The sequence below is a fragment of the Phaseolus vulgaris genome, chromosome 1 (genome assembly GCF_000499845.2).
Source record: "Phaseolus vulgaris cultivar G19833 chromosome 1, P. vulgaris v2.0, whole genome shotgun sequence".
Taxonomy (NCBI): domain Eukaryota; kingdom Viridiplantae; phylum Streptophyta; class Magnoliopsida; order Fabales; family Fabaceae; genus Phaseolus; species Phaseolus vulgaris.
This window is the reverse complement of record NC_023759.2, coordinates 46,024,327-46,047,282: the sequence shown is the minus strand read 5'-3', so window position 1 is coordinate 46,047,282 and position 22,956 is coordinate 46,024,327. Positions and strand designations below refer to the sequence as shown.

At 31.8% G+C, this 22,956-nt stretch overlaps 3 protein-coding genes across 7 annotated transcripts; all 3 read left to right on the top strand.

Moving 5' to 3' along the window:
* Positions 1-548: 548 nt before the first annotated feature.
* LOC137814691 (uncharacterized) lies at positions 549-5,877 on the top strand. 4 transcript variants are annotated; one of them, XR_011081670.1, is made up of 9 exons: positions 612-801; positions 1,197-1,562; positions 1,688-3,552; positions 3,634-3,903; positions 3,985-4,065; positions 4,212-4,323; positions 4,422-4,488; positions 5,225-5,528; positions 5,631-5,877. XR_011081670.1 is itself a non-coding variant. In XM_068617559.1 (8 exons), exons 1-8 carry the CDS (start codon positions 753-755, stop codon positions 5,334-5,336), a joined length of 2,904 nt encoding a protein of 967 aa, XP_068473660.1. In that variant the 5' UTR covers positions 549-752; the 3' UTR covers positions 5,337-5,591. The 4 variants fall into 4 exon arrangements, 3 of the variants coding, with proteins under 3 accessions (XP_068473660.1, XP_068473659.1, XP_068473661.1); XM_068617559.1 differs by lacking the exon at positions 5,631-5,877 and having other exon boundaries at positions 549-801; positions 1,706-3,552; positions 5,225-5,591; XM_068617558.1 differs by having other exon boundaries at positions 571-801; positions 5,225-5,877.
* Positions 5,878-11,452: 5,575 nt separating this feature from the next.
* On the top strand, positions 11,453-16,826 carry LOC137814690 (RNA-binding protein BRN1-like). 2 transcript variants are annotated; one of them, XM_068617556.1, is made up of 9 exons: positions 11,453-11,942; positions 12,053-12,135; positions 13,934-13,985; positions 14,118-14,243; positions 14,335-14,414; positions 15,513-15,692; positions 15,845-16,178; positions 16,342-16,485; positions 16,564-16,826. In XM_068617556.1, the coding sequence occupies exons 1-9, from the start codon at positions 11,774-11,776 to the stop codon at positions 16,689-16,691; spliced, it is 1,296 nt and encodes a 431-aa protein (XP_068473657.1). In that variant the 5' UTR covers positions 11,453-11,773; the 3' UTR covers positions 16,692-16,826. The 2 variants fall into 2 exon arrangements, with proteins under 2 accessions (XP_068473657.1, XP_068473658.1); XM_068617557.1 differs by having other exon boundaries at positions 11,649-11,942; positions 12,053-12,139.
* Positions 16,827-21,572: 4,746 nt separating this feature from the next.
* On the top strand, positions 21,573-22,443 carry LOC137816224 (uncharacterized). Its single transcript, XM_068619300.1, has one exon. It carries the CDS (start codon positions 21,733-21,735, stop codon positions 22,117-22,119), a length of 387 nt encoding a protein of 128 aa, XP_068475401.1. The 5' UTR covers positions 21,573-21,732; the 3' UTR covers positions 22,120-22,443.
* Positions 22,444-22,956: the final 513 nt, after the last annotated feature.

Below are 22,956 nucleotides of genomic sequence, written 5' to 3'. Positions count from 1 at the left end.
AAATTTTTAGTTTTTTTTTTTAATTTAAATTGAAGTATTGGAAAAACTAAGCCCCATCCCTAGATATTTTTTTGTCATATCTATGAGTTACATTTTTTTTAATTTTTTACTGCCCCCACAAACTTTTTGTGGCACCAACACTGTTGATGTATATAGAATAAAAATTGGGGCATAAGAAAATGATGTATAAAGACACCATTTTAACTTAAATATTAAAAATAAATAAAAATTTAAAGTAATATTTAACATGTTTCAAAACATAATATATATATATATATATATATATATATAAACAGTTGAAGTCTCCCTAAAGATAAAAATGTGAAAAGTTGCTTCCAAATACACTATTTTTTGCAATTTTTTTTTATATTAATCAGTTTTTGATAAATTTGAAAAAAGTTTTATCAGATTGGTCCATAAACCCGATGCTGTTGCATTTAAGTTTCATCCTTAAAAAAAGCCTACACCAATTAATAAAAGAATATAATAAAATAATTAGAGCAGAAAATGGTTTCCCTCCAAAATGAAAAATTATCTTTATTATTTGCATTTGATTTTGATTTTGATTTTGATTTCACCCCAAATAAAGGGCATTTCAATTTGTCAAAGTTAGCATTCTTCGTTGTTAGCACTCTGATCGCAGCATTAGGGTTTTATTTCAACTCCATTGCCACCCAATTCATCATCCATCTATGCCGTGTTTTTCAAGAATATTCAAATTTCATTAGTAAAGATAAACAGTTACCGTTCCAATGGCCAGGGGTTCTTCGCCTCACTCTCTAACTTCATCACCCCCTGCCGGTAATCTTCCATTCTTTTTTGCTTCGTTGTTGACGTTGCTGTCATCATCATCATCTTCATTGTTTGTTGTTTTGTTGTAAACTTAATATCTGTTACTTCGATGATTTTGATCTTTAAAAAGTGGATGACGGCGAGTGGTTTGTTCTTTGATCGTATTGAACTTAATGATTAGGGCGCTTCATCTGATAGTAGATTATATTCCATGATCATTTATAATGGGGCTGATTGTTACTACGCACCAGGTTGAGTTGAAATGTTTTTACAGGGATAGGAAATGCATGCAAGTAATTAACGAGTAACTGCGAAAGTTGTGTTTGTGATTCTGCATGTTAACGATTATGGATTGAGTCATGAACTTGCTTAGACTGATAAGAATGTTGTTTCGCTACAATTAGGATATAAAGTTAAATATGCAAGTGACGACGATCCATCCAGGGAAACTGATCTCTTTCAGGACACCTTAGTGCTCAATAGTCCTTTCACTGAAACGGAGTATGAAAATCTCAATCTGGACACTGAGATTCTAGAGGATTCTGAGCCTGCTGAGGACATGACAACTGGAAAAATGTGCGAGTATGGACAAGTTGTTCTGGATAGCGAGGATGAAGAAATGGATGATAGACATGTTGGCAAAGAATTTCTTGAGGATGAAACTAGTCCAACAGTGAAAATTCCTTCGATTCTCTTCCAGAAAAGACAGCCCAAGCCACCTTGTGAGCAAGTAGAAGCAAGCACCACCACTTTTGGGAGCTCTGCTGCTGGTATGTGTTTGTTATCTAGATTTTAATATTGTTTTTCCTTGTTTCTGTCTTTGTAATAAATTTTTGTACTGTATCTGTATAAATTGTGGAGCACTTCATGATTCATGAATGATTAATTTTTCAAGAACATAATATGCTTGAAGGCGACAAAAGAACTTTAGTTGATTCGGACAGCTTTGATGACGGCAACCGTTTATATCCACCTGCAACCCTAAATCACATTCACTCACCAGAGTTTGGGGATTCAACCCAAGCTGCACTTGGCTTTGTGGATCAGTACTTGTCGTCAAATGATGTGGACTTGTTTCAAGGAGTTCATCGTGGAAAGACCGCTAGGGAGAAATCACCTCATGTCCTGAATGCAAGAGGACCACTAAATCTTGCTAAGAAAATTAAAGCCCGAACTAAAAATGAAGAGAAAGAACCGTTCAAATTGGTTGACAGTTGCCAACATGACAACAGAGGTCGTATGTTTAGTCAAAAAAGTGAAGCATCTTCAAATTTTGGAAGATACAAACAGACATATACGAGAACGAAAAAGGGTGGCCATCTTAACTGTAGTACAAGTAATACATTTGATGGGAAGTTAGGCCAAGGACCAAGAATGGCAATTGAAAATGATAACTCTCTCAAGGAATTTAATGTTCATCCAAGTTCTATAAGAGAGAATGCTGATGTTTATTCCGGTGAAACGCATATAGAGGATATGTCTGATATTGGTTTAGGCACTCAAATAGCTGCTGAAGCAATGAATGCCTTAGCTTTAATGCCCCCTTATGGCTGCCAGTTCAATGATACCCATCAACCAGAGAATGCATTAGATGGCTCTTTGAGCGATTTGACAGAGAATGAAGCTCATCTGAATAATTCTTCAAATATTCAGAATCCTAGTTTACGTTCTATTACAACAAAATCAAATAAGAAAAATGCATCCTCCTCTAGATTTAGTAAAATAACATACAGCTCTTCTTGCAAGGACACTGACAAACAGGAGTCAAATGTTGTCTCTGACAAAATGAAAAAAAGGATGAAAGGCAAGTCAACTGCTGAGGGGCGGTTTGAAAATAATAATAGTTTGCCGGTATGCAGTAAACATGTATTGCTTGAAGAGGTTTGCCCACCGGGAGAATACACAAGTTTCGAACCTGCTGCTGAAGAATCCGAACATAGGAACAATGAGAGTGGACATCAAAGAATCAAAGATCAACCAAGCCTTCGTACTGAGGAGAACAATAATGACAAGGAGAAGGGTATTAAACACAAGAGAAAGGAGACTGGTTTAGAGGCTGATCCAGTGAAGTTGGGGGCTAGGACTAAGCGTCTTAAATTCCTTACCGACTCATGTATACTTTCTAAGAAAGTCAGGTTGAATCATCTTACTGAAGTTAGCCCAGAGTTATCTGCAACCCGCAGTTTTTCATGGACTGATTCTTGGGTTTATCCAAAAAGATCACGAGGGAAGAGAAAGGGGGCTAATATGGGAACCAAGCTCAATGCAACAACTGTTTTGTGTACTGATGGAAAAGAAAACAATGTGTTCTCCACTAGAAGTATAGAGGACCAGGCCAATGCTTCATGTGTTGATGATGGCGGATGCTTGTTACAGGGGGACTTTGTGCCACCAGGCTCATCTGGTGATGCAATGAAGGTACAAAACTGGCCTGATATGCACCCTTTATTTTTGGCACATGTTGAAAGAGCATCAAACAGAAGTGTTGCACAATCAAGATCAGGATTTCGTGCTACAGTTGTGGCAAGTGAAGGCGTAAAAGTTTCAAATGTAAACCATTCATACACTGAGCATCACAAAAAGCTGTGCGTAAAAACCCTGCCTAAGTCTTCACTTTTGAAAGAGCTTATCAGATTAGGAGTTCCTGAGTCCATGTCAGATATGATGTGGAAAGATCTGAGGCATCGAAGAGATATGACAGATGTTCGAGTTCTGTTTAGTCAGCATTTGGATGACAGTATCATTAAGCAGCAAAAAAAGGTTAGCCATGGATTTAAGTTTGTGATAGAAGATGCTAAATTTTATCATCACTGGCTAGTGAATTATTTTCCCTCCTTGCAGATATTGAAGCGTCTCAATATATCTGTTGCATCGTGTTCAATGGAGGCCACACATTTCGTAGCTGACAAATTTACACGCACAAAGAATATGTTGGAAGCCATGGCTCTTGGGAAATTAGTTGTGAATCACTTATGGCTTGAGAGCTGTGGACAAGCCAACTGTTTTATTGACGAGAAAAATTACATTCTGCGGGATATGAAAAAGGAAAAGGAAATAGGCTTCAACATGGCAGTTTCTCTTGCTCGCGCAAGACAAGAGCCACTCCTAAAGGTATTCATGTCAACTTCTATCATGCCCAAATTCATATGCATTTATTATATTTGCTCAAAATCTGGTTTATTGCCTCTACAGGGTAAAAGAGTCTACATCACGCCACATATTAAACCTGATAAGGAAGTGATTGCAAGCTTGGTCACAGCTGTTCATGGCCAGGTATGCATATTCACCTATGCATGCAACTCCACAACTGCACCTTATTTGTGGCTGCAATATCAGTCGTGTTTGGGCTGTTAACATTTGTGATTCCCACCTTTCCCCCATTTAAATTAGTTCATGCATAAATTGTCTTGTATCTTCAGGTAGTAGATCAAAGCGAGGTGTGTGCTGATATGAATGATAAGATCTTAGATGATCTGTTAATTCTTTCTTGTGAAGACGACTATGCAATATGCCATCGTTTATTTAAGAGAGGTTTTGAACTTTACCAACCTTCTTGATAAATGATGAAGATGTTTCATTGTGTATTAATGTATCATAACATAACTCTTATGTGCTACACAAATTTACAGGAACTGCAGTTTACAGTTCAGAGCTTGTTCTGCATGGAATTGTAATCCAAAAATTGGAACTTGAGAGGTATGATGACATTTGGGAGTCATTTTTCCTTCGTATTTGTGTTATTTATTTGTCCGCAACTCTCCAAACACAGAAGGAATTTTGTTCTACTTCATTTTTTATTTTTTTTTGCATTTTTAACCTTGTTTGATTTATTAGCCTAGCTATGTAAATGCCACCTTTGATCTCAACTCAACCACCATGTATAGCTGTTTCCCACAATAATGATTTGCTGGCTTAGAATAAAGTCACGGGAGGATAACTAGAATTGAGTTCAAAAAGATCCCAAAATATTGTGTAAAACGACATTGGGTTGTTGAAATTATTATATGAACCCATGGTTTAAATTACATTCCCTCTTTCATATTATGTCTCAAGTCAAGTTAAGCAGAAGAAAAAGCTCTTATAAAGTGAGACTATCTCAATGGTGAACAAGAAAGGATGTATCTAATACTGACTGACTTTTAGTGGGTTCAGGCTTCAGATCACAATTAATGATTGCACCCTTATTTGTCCACTTTGGAGTTAGTTCACTTGGAAGAGCCTTGTCCATTGTCTCAAGCACAACTTACGATATGCCTTCTAAATGATTATGTTCTAGACAGCTTAGGAATAATCTTTAGATATATTTGCATTTAGCGAGCCTATTGTTTATCCCTGAGGAACAAGTAAAAGCATGTTGTTCCCAGTGAAGATATTAGTATCTCATCATCTCAACAATTTTATCAAAATTTAACCTTATTATGAACTCTGGCAGACATCAACTCTTCATGAGTCAAGTTACAAGGAGTAGCAATTGTCCAAGTACGTCTAATCGGTTTGGGAAGGTTTACAGAAGGCGTCGAGGCCTTATCCTGGATTGTAGCTGATAAAGTGTTATCAAGTCTAAAATGCAACACGTAAAATTAATGGCCATTCTTGTCTCGGATGTTGATTTAACAGCGCTCCTTCTGCAAGTTAACACTGTAGTTAAGAAGAATAAAATGGCGTCAAAGTATACCTACAGAGAGCAGGAATTATTTCCTTTTCAGGGTGCAGGGGCACTGGTTTTAATGTAATATGTAAGTTGGCCAAGGTGTAATGATTCTGACAATTTTTCGATATAAAATGTTTGTATTCTCTCCTCTTTTTTCTGGCTAAATGCACGATTTTTCACCTGGCAGACAATTTAAAAGGCCAGAAAAAATATTCTTGGATGATTTACACCTAATTTCATTGAAGAGTCTTCTAGGTGAGCTTTCTGCGGGAATTTCCATCATGAAGTTGCAACTACCCAACATAACACAAAGTCAAGGTAGCCCTGGTTTATTCACTTATTAACTTCTTGTTAACATAGGAATAGTGCTCTTAACTGTCTTTCTGTAATAGATCAAAATCATTTCAATATTTAAATGATTCATTTTAATTTGATGTTTTTCATCGCTCCATTTACTCTTCTATAGCCAATTTTTTTCATATTCCTCTTCATATAAAATGCTACAATAATTTTTTTAAAATTATCAATAACTTAGTTTTTTAATTATTTTTTTTTCATTAATTTCTATTTTAAGTAAAATTCCGTTATATTGATCTTCATATTAGTTTCACAAAGTGAAAAAAAAATGTCAAATTTAATAAAAACTAAAGTACAAAAAAGTTATTATATTAGTCATTATTGAAAAATAAAATTGTGAAGAAATAATTTATCAATTATTTTAATCACACTTTTTTTGCCTAAAGCTTTTATAAAAATCAACATAGAATAGAACTTTACTTTAAAAAAAAATGTTATTCATAATTTTTAAAGAATTATTGCGGTATTTTATTTGAAGAGGAAAAGAAAGCTACTAATGGAGCAAATGGAATAGAGAAGAATTTAAGCCACATATATTTATATATATATATATATGGAAACTGAGAAATTAGGATGTTAAATCTATCTATTTTATTTATTTGTCATTCAATCTATTCAAAAAATAAATTGATTCTATATATCTATTAAAAAACTAAATTCAATTCATCTATGTATTTAAATTTTATAAATAAGTGTTAATCTGTTTATTTTTTAAAAATGTAACAAATTATGTCATTAATACTTAATAAATAAAAAGTATTTTTATATATTTTTATTTTTTAAAATTTTAATGTTCAGAAAAAATATTTTTAAAACACACGACAAACTTCAAATATATCACACGCACAGTGGATTTTTTTGTTTCAATAACTACATTTGAAGTTATGTATTGCGTGTGATAACTTGTGTTCAATAATACATTTTCTCGTGAGTTACTTTTGTAATTATTGATGTTAAAAAATACTTTTGAAAATGATATTTAAAAAGCAACGTCACTTAAATCATAGAATATCTTTTGAAAAGTCTAAACGCACTCGACAACATGACACTGAAATATTTTCATGTCCCGTAATAACATATTTTAAATAAAATATTAAAAAATTATGGTTAGAGTTTAATCTTTTGATCCATCTCAAAATTAATTACACATTGGATGGTAGTATTTAAAAGCATTTTTCTAGTACATTTATGAATGCATAGACTATGGGCATTTAGGTTGTAAAATTATGAATACATACTCTATTGGTAATGAGTAGGGTTATTATACAAAGAAAAATATAACTCATATATGGACGAATTAACCAATAATAAGATTTAATAAAACCATTAACTAACTGAAAAAATCTAGGAGAAAAACTTGAAATAATTTATTGTAATATTTAAAATCAATTCAAAATAATAGAAGTTTTTAGAAATAAATAATTTCACAATTAAGAATAAATCAATCAAAATCTATACCTCTCACCCTAAACAAAAATATTTCACTTCAAATATTCTGACTAAAAAATTAGTATAAAATAAAATAAAATGGATTAAATATGTTCTTTTGTCCCTATACTATAATAAAATTAATTTTATGTCTATAATCTAAATTTTAGACTTTTTAAATATTTGTAGTAAAAGAACTATTTGAATGAATCCTTCCAATATAAACGAATTTTTAGTATAAATTATATTATAATATTATAACATTTACTAATCAACTAATTTTTTTTTACATAACAAATAAATTTTCAACATAAATTATATTATAATATTATAATATACGTTAATCATAAATTAACATAGAATATTTTAACATCATAAATTTTATATCTACACTAAAAATTTATTTGTTACATAAAAAAATAATTATTATTTATTCTAATAATTTCCTTATATAAGTACTTAGGAGATCTAGTTATACAAAAAAAAAAAAAAAGTTACAAGAACGAAAAACATGCATATTTAACTCAATCAAATTAGTTTTAGGATATATACCAAATTTGAGGGCTCAGGAGTAAAGCCATTGAAACAGTATGAGCCCAAAAGGACAATCTGACACTGAAAATGTTTGGAACAGACCTTTACTGTTTCAAAGTGGCCCAACTCAGGAATTCCATTTTCCAAATCATCACAACCATCATTCTCTTTCCACCACATTATTTCCCAACGTAGGAATCTCACACAGTAAAAAATCGGTTTCTCTTTTGGTCATAGCTCTCGTTTATATACACAAGTTATTGGGTTGTTTCACAAATATCCAATACCATGCTTTTCTCACTCTCTACCAAAAAGCTAAATTCCCTTTACATTACAATTTGGCACACTTTTTATTGACCCCAAACTCAAATTAGATAAAGTGAAAAGGAACTACCAAGCTATCTTTAGTTTAGTGCGAATGATTATGATTTTCCACTTACGTTTTTGGAGCATTCACATTTTCTAATTTCAATCAAAGATACATCCACTGCCCTTACTTCTTATCTTTGGACCATACCATAAATTCACCATCCACACCAAATGTACGCTGCATATTCTAAATCTTAGCAAAAATACTTCATCAAAAATCAAAGTAATTTTTTCCATCATTTTGTATCTTGCACTATATGGTGATTTGCTGAGAGAAATGATATCAATACAATCATACAAATGAATAGAAAACACCATTCAGAAAAACTTTTTCTACTGAAAGATAATCCTTGTGTTTGCATTCTCAGCCACACACATCATGCAACAATTAGTTTTTGTAGTATTTTTTTCATACAATGTGCATCCTAATTAAGATTCTAACACATAATATAACAGTATAGCAGTTTTTTTTTTCAACTTTATAAAGTGTTCTCATAAAATAACTTGTGTTATGAGATTTAACACAATTAAAATGGGGAATAAATTGAATAAAACCTTGATTGTGGTCTTGAGCAGTGACAGTGGAAGATGTAGATTGGAGTGAAATGGAAGAAGAGCAAAGAAAAGTTGAAAATGATAAACTTGAAGTTGTATAATAGATGTGATAAAGTTAAAAATAAATATATATAACAAAAAATAAATTTATAATTAAATAATATTAAAATATTAAAATAAAAAAAGTATTAAAAATTTAAATATAATTGTATAAAAAATTGGAGTTGTGAAGAGAAAGTAACAGTATCCATTGATACATCAAACATTTGCGCTGTGTTGGCGGGACAGTCTGGCTTCCTTATCTTTCAACCTCGTTTTTGTCGGTTACTACAATATTGCCCCTTCTTTCTTTCTTTTACCTTTCTACCCTTCACGAACAGCTCCCATATTCGTCCCCTTGTTTTGTTTCACATCACCATTTCTAGAAAAATTAACAATAATAATTATTATTATTATTCCACTCCAAAAATGTTAGGTATTAAAAGAGTATTATGATCTACTTAAATCAAGTCTCCAAATAAACTAAGCAGTCAACAAGTTTATTGAAAGACAACTATATTATCATGATTTTGTGAATAATTAACATAATACTTTTATAAAGTTACACATTAAGTAGATTTTCACACTACTAAATAAAAAGTTAAAACACATGACAATCTTGACGTCTATAAATTAAAAAATACATTCACATATAGAAAAAACTTTTTATAAATATTTTGATTTAGATATATGATAATCCTTTGTTATACCAATTACATATTATGTAAATTTATCCCATTTTATTTAATTTCACGTATAATAGACATGACAAACTACCCATAACATATTTATATTTATAATTGAACTATTTATAAAAGTAAAGAAAATTAAACACACTAGTTTATATACTTGGAGTTGTGGAAGAAGTAAGCAAATTCATCATGGCAATTGATCGAAGTTTGATATTATTAATGGAAGATCTTAATATAATTTGAGTTATTTCTTTTTATTTACTTAAAAATAAAGATTTTCATAATATATAAATAAATGAAAATTTTATATTACGAACTCATCTTGCAATGTTAAATTATATTTAAAATTTATTTTTTTATAGAGTTTATCATTATTACTACTATTAGATTACCATTAATATACAGTCTCACAAAATCTAAAAAAAATATATTAAAAATCTTACCTCGAATAATTTTTTTATAATATATAAATAAATACAAACTTTAAGTTGGTTCAAAATCTAAAATTTACTCACTAAATATTTTCTTTAATATCAACTGCTTTTCATGCAGAGTCAAAGGTTTAGAAGGCTTGAAGGTGATGACGGCCACCTATATATAGAATTTTACAGCATACGTGTGTGATGTGGTGTGAACTGTTCCTTCCATCACTCTTACGGCTGTAGTTGGATTTAGCTTCATGTGCTTTTCATCTATGATTGAAACTGGAAATTCGATAGTTTCATATGATTTTATGTTGGAAAAGAGAAACCTGATGTGATCATCGAAAGGGGAAACGTGCCAGACACTATCACTTCTTTCTGTTTAATAATACAATTCCGAAGATGAGGCTCAATTTATATCAACTTCCATGATCATTCAGAGGTTTCAAGCTAGGAACTGAGTACAAAAAAGTAAATAATATTTGGTAATTAAAGATTAATATTTTGGAACATGTACAGTTTGTTGCATGTGGGTAAGTAGTGCTACTATTAGTTTATTTTATCATTTCAAAATAATAATTTTACTTAAAGCAAAAATTTACCTTTTTTTCAAAACATTAAAATTGAATAGTGAAAGCTGCATTCACCAGCCAATAAACAGCAACAAATTAACATGGTTACATTGAAAGGGGAAAAAGACAAAACAAGTGTAAACAAACGGAACAATGAATAAGTCAAACGACATCGTGCATTCCCTGGTTATGCATTTGAATAAGATTGAATTGAATTGACATAATCACTTATTTCACCTTTTTCCAAAACTAAAACAAATTAAACATGTTCTTAATCGCTAGTAATACTTAAAAAGCAGATACAAATTTACGCAACAAACACGGAGATGAACAGGAAATTGGAACCTATGACCCGGTCACAAACATCACAAGTCAAACTACATTCACACACACAAACGACAGTCAACAAAAAACATTCAAGTTGCATCTGCTCACCCTAATCAATCACTACCACCCTACTCCCCAGTACTTTTTATTACTAATATATTCAAATTAAGTTCGTTTACTTTCAATAATTCAACCAACTTAGCTATAAAATTTCAAAATACCAAAAAAAAATTCATTACTCATCATTCTCAACAATATTTACTTTTCCTGTGAAGATAAATATTTCTAGTCTGATGTGGTGCATCAAATAAAGTACATGTAATCGCAATGGAAAAAATGAGATTCTGATGAAACCTACTTGCAAATGAAAAAGAAACCATGACTTAAGCATAAAAAAGAGAAGAATTGAAAAAAAAATACAAAATAAATTCTTATTTAATTCTATATACGAAAATAAATTACATAATATATATAAGAAAAAAATTAAGACTTAGATAAACAGAGAAAAGGAAAAAAATGTTAAATCAAACAAGTAAAATAATTTAAAACAAAACAGAAAATTTTAATAAATATGTTAATACTTTTTCTATATGCATTTTACATATTATAGTAATGTCTAGTAAAATAAAATTCTCTCTCAATAATCTGAATAACTTGATATGATTTTTATTTGTCTGAATTTATATAACCTTTTATTTTTGGTATAAAATAAAAGTGGAGAAATGAAGTGCATGGAAGACAGAAAGGCAGGGAGACAGGACTCCACTAGTAGTAGGAGTACCAGCTGTACGTAGTGGCAAAAGGGTAAATAGGGCGAGAAGCATGTCGTTGGTGGAAGGTTATAATAATTAAAATTGTATTTTATTATTATTATTATTATTATCGTAGTTTTATAGTTTATTTTATGGAAGAAATTGAAGATCGAAGTGGAAGTTTGGCATCTGAGTCCGGAATTGGGGTGTGAGGAAGCCAAAATTAGTTTGGTGAATCGAAATCTGAGAGTGAGAGAAAGAGAAAGACATTGATTGATTGGTAATGGCCGAAGGGAAGGAAGAGAGTAAATCTAGCGAAGAGAGCGTGAAGCTGTTCGTAGGGCAAGTGCCGAAGCACATGACCGAACCCGAACTCCTTGCAATGTTCAAGGAGTTCGCTCTCGTCGACGAGGTCAACATAATCAAGGACAAAGCAACTCGTGTTTCCCGAGGTACTTTTCCAACCTTGTATTCTTCGACATTATTGTTCTTTCTCTCTCTCTCTCTTCCTCGCCACCTGTCTCGCCTCCTTCCAACCCTAATTTTTGCGTTTCCCTCGCAGGTTGTTGTTTCGTCATTTGTCCCTCCAGGGAGGAGGCTGATAAGGCCGTCAATGCGTGTCACAATAAGAAGACGCTACCCGGGGTTGGTACTTGCTGCTAACTGCTTTTCTCTCTTTTTTTTTCTTTTTTAATTAATTAGATTAATAAATTTTATCTGTTCTTTCTTATGTGGTGGTGTTGAATGTGATGGATGGATTCTTTTTTGTGATGTGAATGAGTGCTGCTGCTATAGTAGTTATTGACGCTGACGAGTCTTTGTTAGGAATGAGTGTGTCTTAATTCGGCAAAAACATGTGTTTAATTTTAGCATTTTTTCGCGGTGGTACATACTATATTTGGGTAACCTAATCAACTTGCCCTTCACAGCTTATAAGTTATTTGCATTCTGCTGTTTTTCTCCTGCTCTATTCTATTTTTATGTTTCCATTTTCATGGAAATCAATTTTAGTTGCAATGCAAGCATTTATTTATTATTTAGGTCTGACATTTTTTAGTTTAAAAAGTGTCACTGCTATAGTATGCGTCATAAGCCTGAGATAAGTTATCCTGTGCTCATACAATATACTGTTTTACTTTTTTTCTGTTGTATTCTTAATGTATCTGTCAGCTTTAATATCATTGTGGCCTTAGGTTTTGACCCTTGTTAATATCTGGGAGTATAACAGAAATGAGAATAAAGGAATGAATATATAGTGAAATTTTATGAAGTATTTTTCACTAACATGATGTATCCATATGTTATACTTTTCAGTGTACATTTGACTAGTTGCATATTTTAATCAATTAATTAATCAATAGATGCGTTTCATGTAATGTGAGTGGATGCTTCACGTAATTTTTCTTTAATTTTCAAAGAAGTTAGACTTTGTAATTCTTTTCATCCTTTAAGGTTGAGAATTGAAGGATACTCGTGGTTTGAAAAATGATTTTCCTTTTATACACAATCTTTCTTGCTGTTCTCTGTATAATGTACCTGCCAAAAGGGTACAGTACTAAGCTTCTCGGAATATTTTGTATCTTCCAGTTCTTCTTCAATGGTATGGGTTCTCTGCAAAAGACACTTGAATAACTATATTGTCCTTGTAATAAGGGTAATAAATGTTAACATGAACAGGGTATTCTATCTCAATATTTTAGCTCCTTATATATAGATTTAGACGGGCCACAATGCTATGGGCTTTATCCATGTTTACTAAACTTACCCTTTTAAACACTTCATTAGTTTATCTTGATTGTCTTCCTTAATCTGCCATGCTTGGCTAGGCTGAGAACCTCTTGTCGATTGAATGGTTGGTAGACATTGGTTCAGAAGGCCATGATCCCCTCAGGGATACCTGGTATAATGAGTCCTATTGAGATTGAATGGAGAAAACCATTTAAATTGGAACATAGAAGTTAGAAACCTGCCCAGAAAAAAAGTAGATTGTAGAAGACTATGCAAATAGAAAGCAAATATGTAATAATGGAAGAAATAAAAAAATTCTAAAATTAAAGCGGAAATACTGTACTAAGTTGTTTGACAGAACTGTGGTTTGGAGAACAAGTACATTAGTTATGAATTTAGATTTTTGTAGTCATTTCAATAAAAATTTACTTTGATCGTGGCCTTTTTCTTTTGGCGATGCTTCTATTATTTTGGGGATTCTCTGACCTAGTGATTTATTTACTGGCAGATGTGCTTTTAATATAAAAATCCAGGCCTCTGTTTGCTTGATTAATTGTCTTTGTTGGTTGTTATTTAAATATACATTATGAAAAAGACTAAATACAATTGAAAATTTTGATTATCCATAGCAATATTGTAATGGAAAGTTATTGCTTTAGTAATATTCCCATTATGATATGGAACATAACATCCTGTTTTTGTGTGTCCCATTCAGGCATCCAGTCCATTACAAGTGAAGTATGCAGATGGCGAGTTGGAAAGATTAGGTATTAAATACTCTATTAAATTAAAGATTTTGTTCAGTTGATCAATTTCTGAGAATCATTTATGTGCCATAATTTGTTTGTTATATTGAGGTCAACCCTTGATGAGTAATTTTCTGCTTTCGTTGAATCTAGAACACAAACTCTTTATTGGCATGCTTCCAAAGAATGTTTCCGAAGTCGAAATATCTGCACTTTTCTCCAACTATGGAAATATAAAGGATTTACAGGTTTTAAGAGGTTCTCAGCAAACAAGTAAAGGTACTGATTTCATACCTTAATTCATCCTTTCATTTAGGGATTTGATGTTTCTTAACTGCAAAGTGTTATTTATAGTTGTATTTTGTGGTAGGTTGTGCATTTTTGAAGTATGAAACCAAAGATCAGGCTCTTGCTGCTTTGGAGGCAATCAATGGAAAGCATAAAATGGAGGTTGGTATTTATTTAAACCATCACCAAAAATTTTAACGCCATTTTTTGGTAGTAGTGCAGTTGTTCAAGCAATATGATGAATGTGTTTGAAAATTTCATCTATTGTATATTGTATTGAGGGAAGGAGAGTATTAAATTTTATGTAAAGGATGGAATTATATTGTTATCTGATTGATAACGTTCAGCTGTTTAGCTATTTAGTGGCACCACGTTAATTTTGCTGTTGGAATGTATGAGTAGATATGGCTTTAAAGCTGAAATACCAACTAGATGGCATGATAAATCATAGAAACATACAGACTATTTTAGATTCAATTACATGTTTTTGGTTCAATTTTGTGGTACAATGGAAAAGCGCATGCCTTTAAACTCAATTACAATTTAGTTGTAAATGGTGTTTGCAGTATTTTGGACCTTCAAGCGGCATTTGGCCACAAAATCCTGTTGGTGAGGGACGTGAACATTTAATCATGTGTCTCAGATTTCATTATAGATGCACAAATACTTCAAAAAAATTTATTGTTGTCTCGATTTGGAAATCTAAGACTGCCTTTGTTCCCTACATTGGTTTCCATAAGATAATGTTTCAGGCTAAAGCTTGACTCATTATTTATATAGCAGGCTCAAACTGGATCCAAGCTTAGAAAGGGGAACTCCAGCTATGGCTTGTTCAGCTCATAATGTGATTGCAATAAAATGTGCCCAAGCTGGATAAATCTCAAGATAGGGGATTGTTAAACATGCACAATTTCAGTCAACTTATATAATGTCAATGCGTACGAAACATAAAATATATATATTGCATGCTGGAGTTAAACTAGCATCTCATTTGTTTAGAACCAATTTTATGATTTACTGAAAAATCACATTTTTTCTTGGCAGCTAATCTTCAAGTGAGATTACCCATCAAATACTAAGCTTCATCTAGATACTTTATTTTGTATTTTGTTTGCATAGTGCCATAGTCATATGCTTCTGTTTGCTTGATAGGTACACTACTCATACATGTCAAAACATTATTGATATTGCTAACTTGACAAGTATGTCTATTCAGATAACTGGAATTTCAATGTTTGATGTTGCTTTTGTCTTCCATAGGGTTCAAGTGTCCCCTTAGTTGTTAAATGGGCTGATACTGAAAAGGAAAGGCAAGCTCGAAGAGCTCAGAAAGCACAGTCCCAAGCTTCTAATGCACCACACACTGATTCCCAGCACCCGTCATTGTTTGGAGCCTTGCCTATGAGTTATGTTCCTCCATATAATGGATATGGTTATCAGGTTAGTTCTAACAAGACTATTTTATAGCATATTTCTTTAATTCTTGTAATTTATTGTCTTCAAATCCGAAACCATCACATCTGTGTATTATTGTTAGTTCCCATGCCTAACTTGATGAGATATGTGTGATGATAACCGTTTTCTCTTGATAGGCTCCTGGAGGTTATGGGCTCATGCCCTATCGCATGCCACCGATGCAGAGTCAACACGGTTTCCATAATATGATGCCCCACATGAATCAAGGAAATGCATTACGGCCTGATCTTGGCCCTAATATGAACCCTAGAAATTATCATGTGGCTCCTGCAAGTTATGTTGGTTCTTATCCTGCTGTAACAGGTCCACAACATCCCATGGCATATCCTACAGGAATGATTAGTCCAAGGCCCATGAATGCTTCTCCTGGTTCTGTTTCACCTGCTAGTGGAAATAACAACTCTGCTGCATCTTCAGGTGGCAGCAAAAATTCTGGGGGTCAGGTTGAAGGTTGTTATCTATATCCTATATGTGCTTGGGTATAAAATGATTGTGTTCGTTTATGCTGAATGCATGTATATTTAATTATTTGTTTTACTGTCACTCTTTCCTTACAAAAAGAAAGGTTACTTTGATAACTGTATTTCTACTTATTATTCTATTTCTGACTTAGGACCACCTGGTGCCAACCTATTTATTTATCACATACCTCAAGAATTTGGAGATCAAGAGCTTGCTGATGCTTTTCAACCATTCGGTATAGTCTTGAGTGCTAAAGTTTTTGTGGATAAAGCAACTGGTGCTAGCAAATGTTTTGGTAAGCGTATGCTCCATTTATTAAATAAATTTGATGGGTTTTGTGCTGAGCTTGTGTGTGATGAGCTCGAATTTGCAGGGTTTGTAAGTTATGATTCCCCAGAGGCTGCTCAATCTGCCATCAGTATGATGAATGGATTCCAATTAGGAGGTAAGAAGTTAAAGGTCCAGCTTAAGAGGGATAACAAACAGGGTAAACCTTACTGATGAAGCTGAACAATGGACTTTTGTACAATTCACATTGTAATTCATGACCCATCTGATGTTAATACAATTTGTAATTTTCTGTAACATGAAAGTTCAATTGCACATTGATTATTAATTTATTGATTTTTCCCTCAACGTCCCTTGATTGTATTATCCTTTATAGTTTCATCCAATTCCATGTCCAGGATGAGAGGATAACTTCAAATTTTTTTTTCTCAGATATTAACCAGATTTTCAGGTTTAACATATATTTTCTGAGTACAATTGTACATGTAGTAAGGAAATCTTGTTTACCCTAGCTTCTGTGAACAACATTGATGTATTCTCAAATAAAAGGTAGCATGTGACAGGTAAAATAAGTTGTACTGATAGATTAATTACCTGTTTAATTTTTTGTAACACAATTTGAGAATTAAGTATGCTATTTCAAGGAGCATACAGCAATATATGGCACATCAATTACTTCCGTTGAGAATGGGCAGTGACAAAAGTAGACGGTAGTCTTTGGTTATTAGATTAAAATGGTGGCCAATAGATGCAGAATTAAACTCATGATGTATCTGATTTTTAATTTATGCATGTGCTATTTACAGTTTATGGCTAAAGTTTATTTATGTATTTATTTTTTAAAAGTGTTTATGAATATTTATATAGTCAGACTTGTTATGTATTTTTAAGAGTGCGTTTACATAAAATGTGTTATGAAAATAATTTTTCAGAATGAGAGCGAATTAAATGAAATATTTGATTATTTCACCTATTTGATTGGAGAGTAGGAAGAATTTTGATGGGATGTAGGAAGAAACACCCATATAGGTTTAAATGCAGCCCAAGAAAGTATGTGATGAGTTGTGTAGCATTTATTAGGCTTTTACTTCTACACCACCATATTTTGAACCTGCACCCCCATAAATTTTAAAATCACTATTTTATGGTTTTTCATGGATAGGGTGTAATTTCTTTCATATATTATCGTTCTTCATTTATACGACTTTAGGTCAGAAAGATTTTCACGTAGCAGTCGTACCACAACAAAATAATTTTGATTAAATATAAAATTATATTTTAAGTGAAATTGTACATGATCTACAAGACTTTCAGTGTAAAATAATTTCAATTTACACTAAAATAATAAAATCTCACAAGAATCCAAGACCGAAATTATAGTTTTAACAAGATATTGAGAAAAAAATAAACGAATAAAAGTACTAAAATTGTAGTAAAATATGAAACCAAAAATATAATTAAGCTTACTTGAGATGAGGAAACTCTATTTCATTGGATACCTTATATTTTCTAATTATTCTTTCTATCAACAAAATTTTAAAAAATAATAAAAAATAACTATCATTTTTTTATTTTAATTTAATAAACTTAATAAAATACATACTTTTTTAATTATATAATGAAATATTTGGACAAATGTTTGATTTTTTAATATGAAATATCAATGAATAGCAATGAAAATTAGAAATCATTAACTGGCACTTAGCTATTTTATTCGTTCTAACTTAATGCCTATTTTATTCCTTTATAAATATTTCTATTTTTCTTTTAAGTAAAGTTAATAATACTATGTAATGTGGTGAAAGTAATTCTCATACATAACTTCTTTCAAACAACAATAATTTTCTTAGAGCAAGATATGAAAAAGAAAGTTTTAATTAAGCACTTCTCCATGACTGAGAGTATAATTTACTCTTAATTATAATTATAAGCATACGCATATGCATTATATTTTAAGCATGATATGAAGATATAAACTTGTTTGAGAGATATTAAGTTTTGGTGATGGGAATGAGAATTGGAGGCAGGTTTCATAGATGTATGCTGGCTGCCTAGTGCATTAACAAAAGTCAAACTTTCTCATTATCATAACTGTCCTTTCTTTTTCTTCTAATACAAGTAGCCTCTCACCAACCATGCTCCATTTTTTTTCTAACTTGATTCAATGACCATGCCATGTTTCTTATCTCATATTTTACTAAAATATGTTATTAACAACAAAGTAATAAATTCACAACTAAAAAAATAAAACAAACAATAAATAATAATGTATTCTTATTAAAATAGAAAGAACAACAAAAATTCTCTTCATCAATATATTCTCTTGAAAATATAAAGGTTAACTATAAAGAAAATCTTAAAAGAAAAAATAATTTTTTTAATTTTTCTCTTAAACACTAAAACACTGTAAAACAAAGGTATAATTAAATTTTGGTCTCAACATTAAGGGTCAATAGTCAATTTCGTCCTAATTGTTTTAAAAAATATGCAATTTGGTCCATTTTGTTAGATTGGCAGGAAGAACACTAACTAGTAATCATATGGCACACAGAGTGACAGTTTTATGCATACATGGATTGTGCAGTTGTTAGGTACACATGAGACACATGATGTATATTAAATTTTCTGATGTGGAAGTGCAAATGTTTAGGGTTTAGGGTTACATTTGTCCCTTTTAAGTATGTTGGGATGGATTTTGTCCCCTGCATTGAGTGATTCTTTGAAGTTGTTTTGTGGAGCAATTAGGGATTTGCTTCAATGTGTAAGAATGTCTTATCAATCTTCATCATCATGTAGTTGTAGTTGTAATGGATGCGATCTACATAAACACTGTAAATCTAATCATGGTGGTGTGAGCTGGAGTGCTTTCTTTGCACCCATTTGTGATTGTGGAGATTTACATTGCTACACAAAACAACTTGAACACAGTGAAATTTGATGAGTGTAGGAAGAAATTTGATGCGATATGGAAAGAAACACCCTAATAAAAATTACAAAATTGTCTTCGTTACCTTTTGTTTTCTATATACATTACAAGTGTATTAATATTTTTTTATTTTTAATAAAATTTAATTTTTTTATGTGGGATGGTCTGCAAGCCCGTGGGTCATCCCTTCCCAGGACGACCTAATATGGGACAGGGCGGGTCAATGTGGGACGAACCAATACGAGACAAGTTAACCTGTATTACCAATTGTAGTAACATGTTTGAAAGCAGACGTGACCATAAGCTTCGAACGCTCTTTTTCAACTATGTTGAAAATTTTCATTAGATTGTTGATGCAATATGACACTAATGTGTATTTACTCATTTAATGAACATAGAGTTTTCTTTTCAAGCATAATCTTATGCGAAGTAACTTAACCTTTTATCTTTTATAATTTGATGAGAGTGTTCCAAATGTCTTTCCCAATATTCTTATCTGCAGTGCTAGAAAAAACTGCATCTACCATTATTAAGTGAAAATTTGTTGTCATTAATTTTTTCAATCTTTAACCTGTAATGACAACAAATTATTCTTCAACTTATGCATTTTTCACTATAATAATATTTTCTACTGGAACTAATGATGATAAAATTAACTAGTACACCGAGAAAGTTCTCTAGAAAGAGAGACAATCATTAACGGACACACTTCAAAACCAGGTCTTCTCTTTCACAAAACTTTTCTAGACATGCATTTTCACAATGAATAAAAATAATTCTTTTCTGGTGAGAAAGATTATACTAATTGTAATCACATAGATTTTTTGTCTACATTGTAACTCACAACTAAGATAAAAAATGAAAAAAAGAATAAAATAAACAATAATATAATTTTACTAAAATAAAAGAAAATTACAATACTTCTAAAACAATAATACTCTCCCTTAAAAATGGAAAAAAAAAATATTAGGAAACAATAGAGGAGGAAAAATTTTCCTTAATCTGAAACTTCTCTTACAAAATACTCAACAACACATAAAAGGAGAAAAAAATAAAAATAATAAATATATAGAATATATAATATAATAATAGATAAGAGATAAAAACAAAGAAGAGATATATAATAGATGTTTTTCATAAAAAGGTGTACATATTTAATTTTTTCTTTAGATGTTTTTTTAAAGATTTAGAAAAGGTTGAATATCTCTTTTACTTGTAATAGTAAAAATCTGAAAGTAGCACGTGTGATGCAAGCATGACAACTGGAATATCGCAACTTAATTGAGAGAAGTGGAAGAACTCAACGGTGATGATTTATTTAACAGTTTGTAGGTGAAGCTCAATTGTTCACCGTGACGTGAATCACATGCTGACGCTGTCTTTCTTTTACCTTTGTTTTGTTTTTGTAAATGACCAAATATTTTTCTAAGTTGGCTGCCTCAAGTTTCATGCACCCCATCACGTTTCTCTTCTCATATATATTATCAAATACGATACATTAATAATTCATATTTTTTATACTATTATATTATAACTCTTAATATTATTATTTTAATATTTTAATATTATTTAATTATAAATTTATTTTTTATTATATATATTTATATCTAACTTCATCACATATACAACTCTAATCATTGTCAAAATATAATTTCTTTATCAAGCACCCAACTATTCAGATTTTCATACCAACCTAAGTTTGGAGAATGTCGCAAATAACTTAATGCTTCTTGCTTGCCTTAATTAATCATACCTTAGTTTTTAAACTTCATAACCGAAAAGACAAACAAAATTTGTCTACAAGTGAGTTTATGAAATTTCCAACACTTAAGAATAAAATAAAACAATTTTATAAAAAAAGTCATACATGGAATTGATTTCACTAGAGCCATGAATTTTGACACCTAGAGGCAAGTAGAGTCAAAGGCTAGCTTTGAGGGTTTAAGATCTTTTGTACTAAAATAGAAAAACAAACGTGGCTATTAAGATAGTTCCCATTTATGTTTCATTGTCTTAAATTTGTTCTAGAAGAGTGTTGAAACATGTCCTTATTGCAATGGTATCACTCTAGAAGACCATGACAAATCTGAGGCAAATCCTTCTCCTTTGGAGTAATGAGAATTGACCGGTTCCATATGTTAGAGGCCAAGTCTTAGAAAGATTGCCCCGTCAGTGTCACAAAAAAGTATCCAACAAGACACCACAACTTCTTTCAATCTCACTATTATTTGAGTGGCTTGGAGATGCCCTTGTACTGTGTTGGGTGCAACACTTGCAGAGTTTCAACGCATTAAAACCAAATCGTTGCTTCTTGTTCATACAAGGTCCATGGACATGAACAACCCTTTTGATGTCCCTTCTAATTACATGCTTCTTGAGGCCAGTGGTGACTCTGAAACTGATTGTAGCCCCACTATGGAAGAACATGGTTGTGAAATTGACAGAGAAGAGGATGATGCTCTATCCTGCATCTACGATAGTTCTGAGACGTGTAATGCTGCTGAGATCAATGGAAACGAGTTTTGGAATAATGATCATGTAGATGATGTTGGAGATGAGAAGAAATTTGAGGTTCATGGAACATCATATTGTGATGATGGTGATGATGAGATGCAAGAACACCAGAAGTCCTGTGTGTCTGATGAGTTGGGCCATGAATTGGTGGATGAGATGGAAAGGAACAGGAGGTTCTGGGAAGCTTGCTTGGCATCGTGACTATGTTTGAGGGAGTTTTTTCCTTTTTCTGAATCACACTGCTCTGGCTTCAAGAACATTCATACAAGCATAGGGGCTTAGCTTCACCACTATTTATTCCTTTTTAGCTAAATGGGTCTGTTAAACTTATCTAAAAGATAAAAGCTTTCAATTGTATATGTATCTATGCCTAAACTGCTTTGTTCAGTTTCAAACCACGTTTACTTGTATAAATCATTGATCCTTGCATTTCACACTATTCAACTGTTACCATTTCTTATTATAGCTTAATCATACAGTAATCTTGTTACAGAATTTATTGATTCAGTTATCTTTGAAATTCAGATGATCAGATACAATGGTTAAGGAGATTCAGGGAAATTCTGTTCTGCGAAATACTGTTTCAGACTTTTAGCTGTGAAAGCATGGTTCATGAGTTCAACAGGCTTAATGGAGAGGAAAGTATTTTGGTTTTGTTTAGGTCCACTGATTGAAAATGCTAGCATCTTGATGAATTTCTGAAGTTTGAATGAATAATAAATGCAATGCAACATGTGATCTTGTGAATAATTGAACATCAATTACGGTCCAACTGAGTTAAGTATTTTATTAGTAGTACCAGGTATTATGGAGCATTCAAATTTCAGACATTTTCAAATAGTTTTATGGTCAAATTTCACACTTTTTTGGTCAAGTTGATGGACTTTCATGAATTGGGAATAATAATTTCAACATAACATGTTATCTTCGGACTAATTGAACATCAATTGTTGTGGACTCAGAGTTTAGCATTATAATATTATTATTACTTGGTATTGTGAAATATTAATTTCACCCAACATTAAATACCATTTTGTC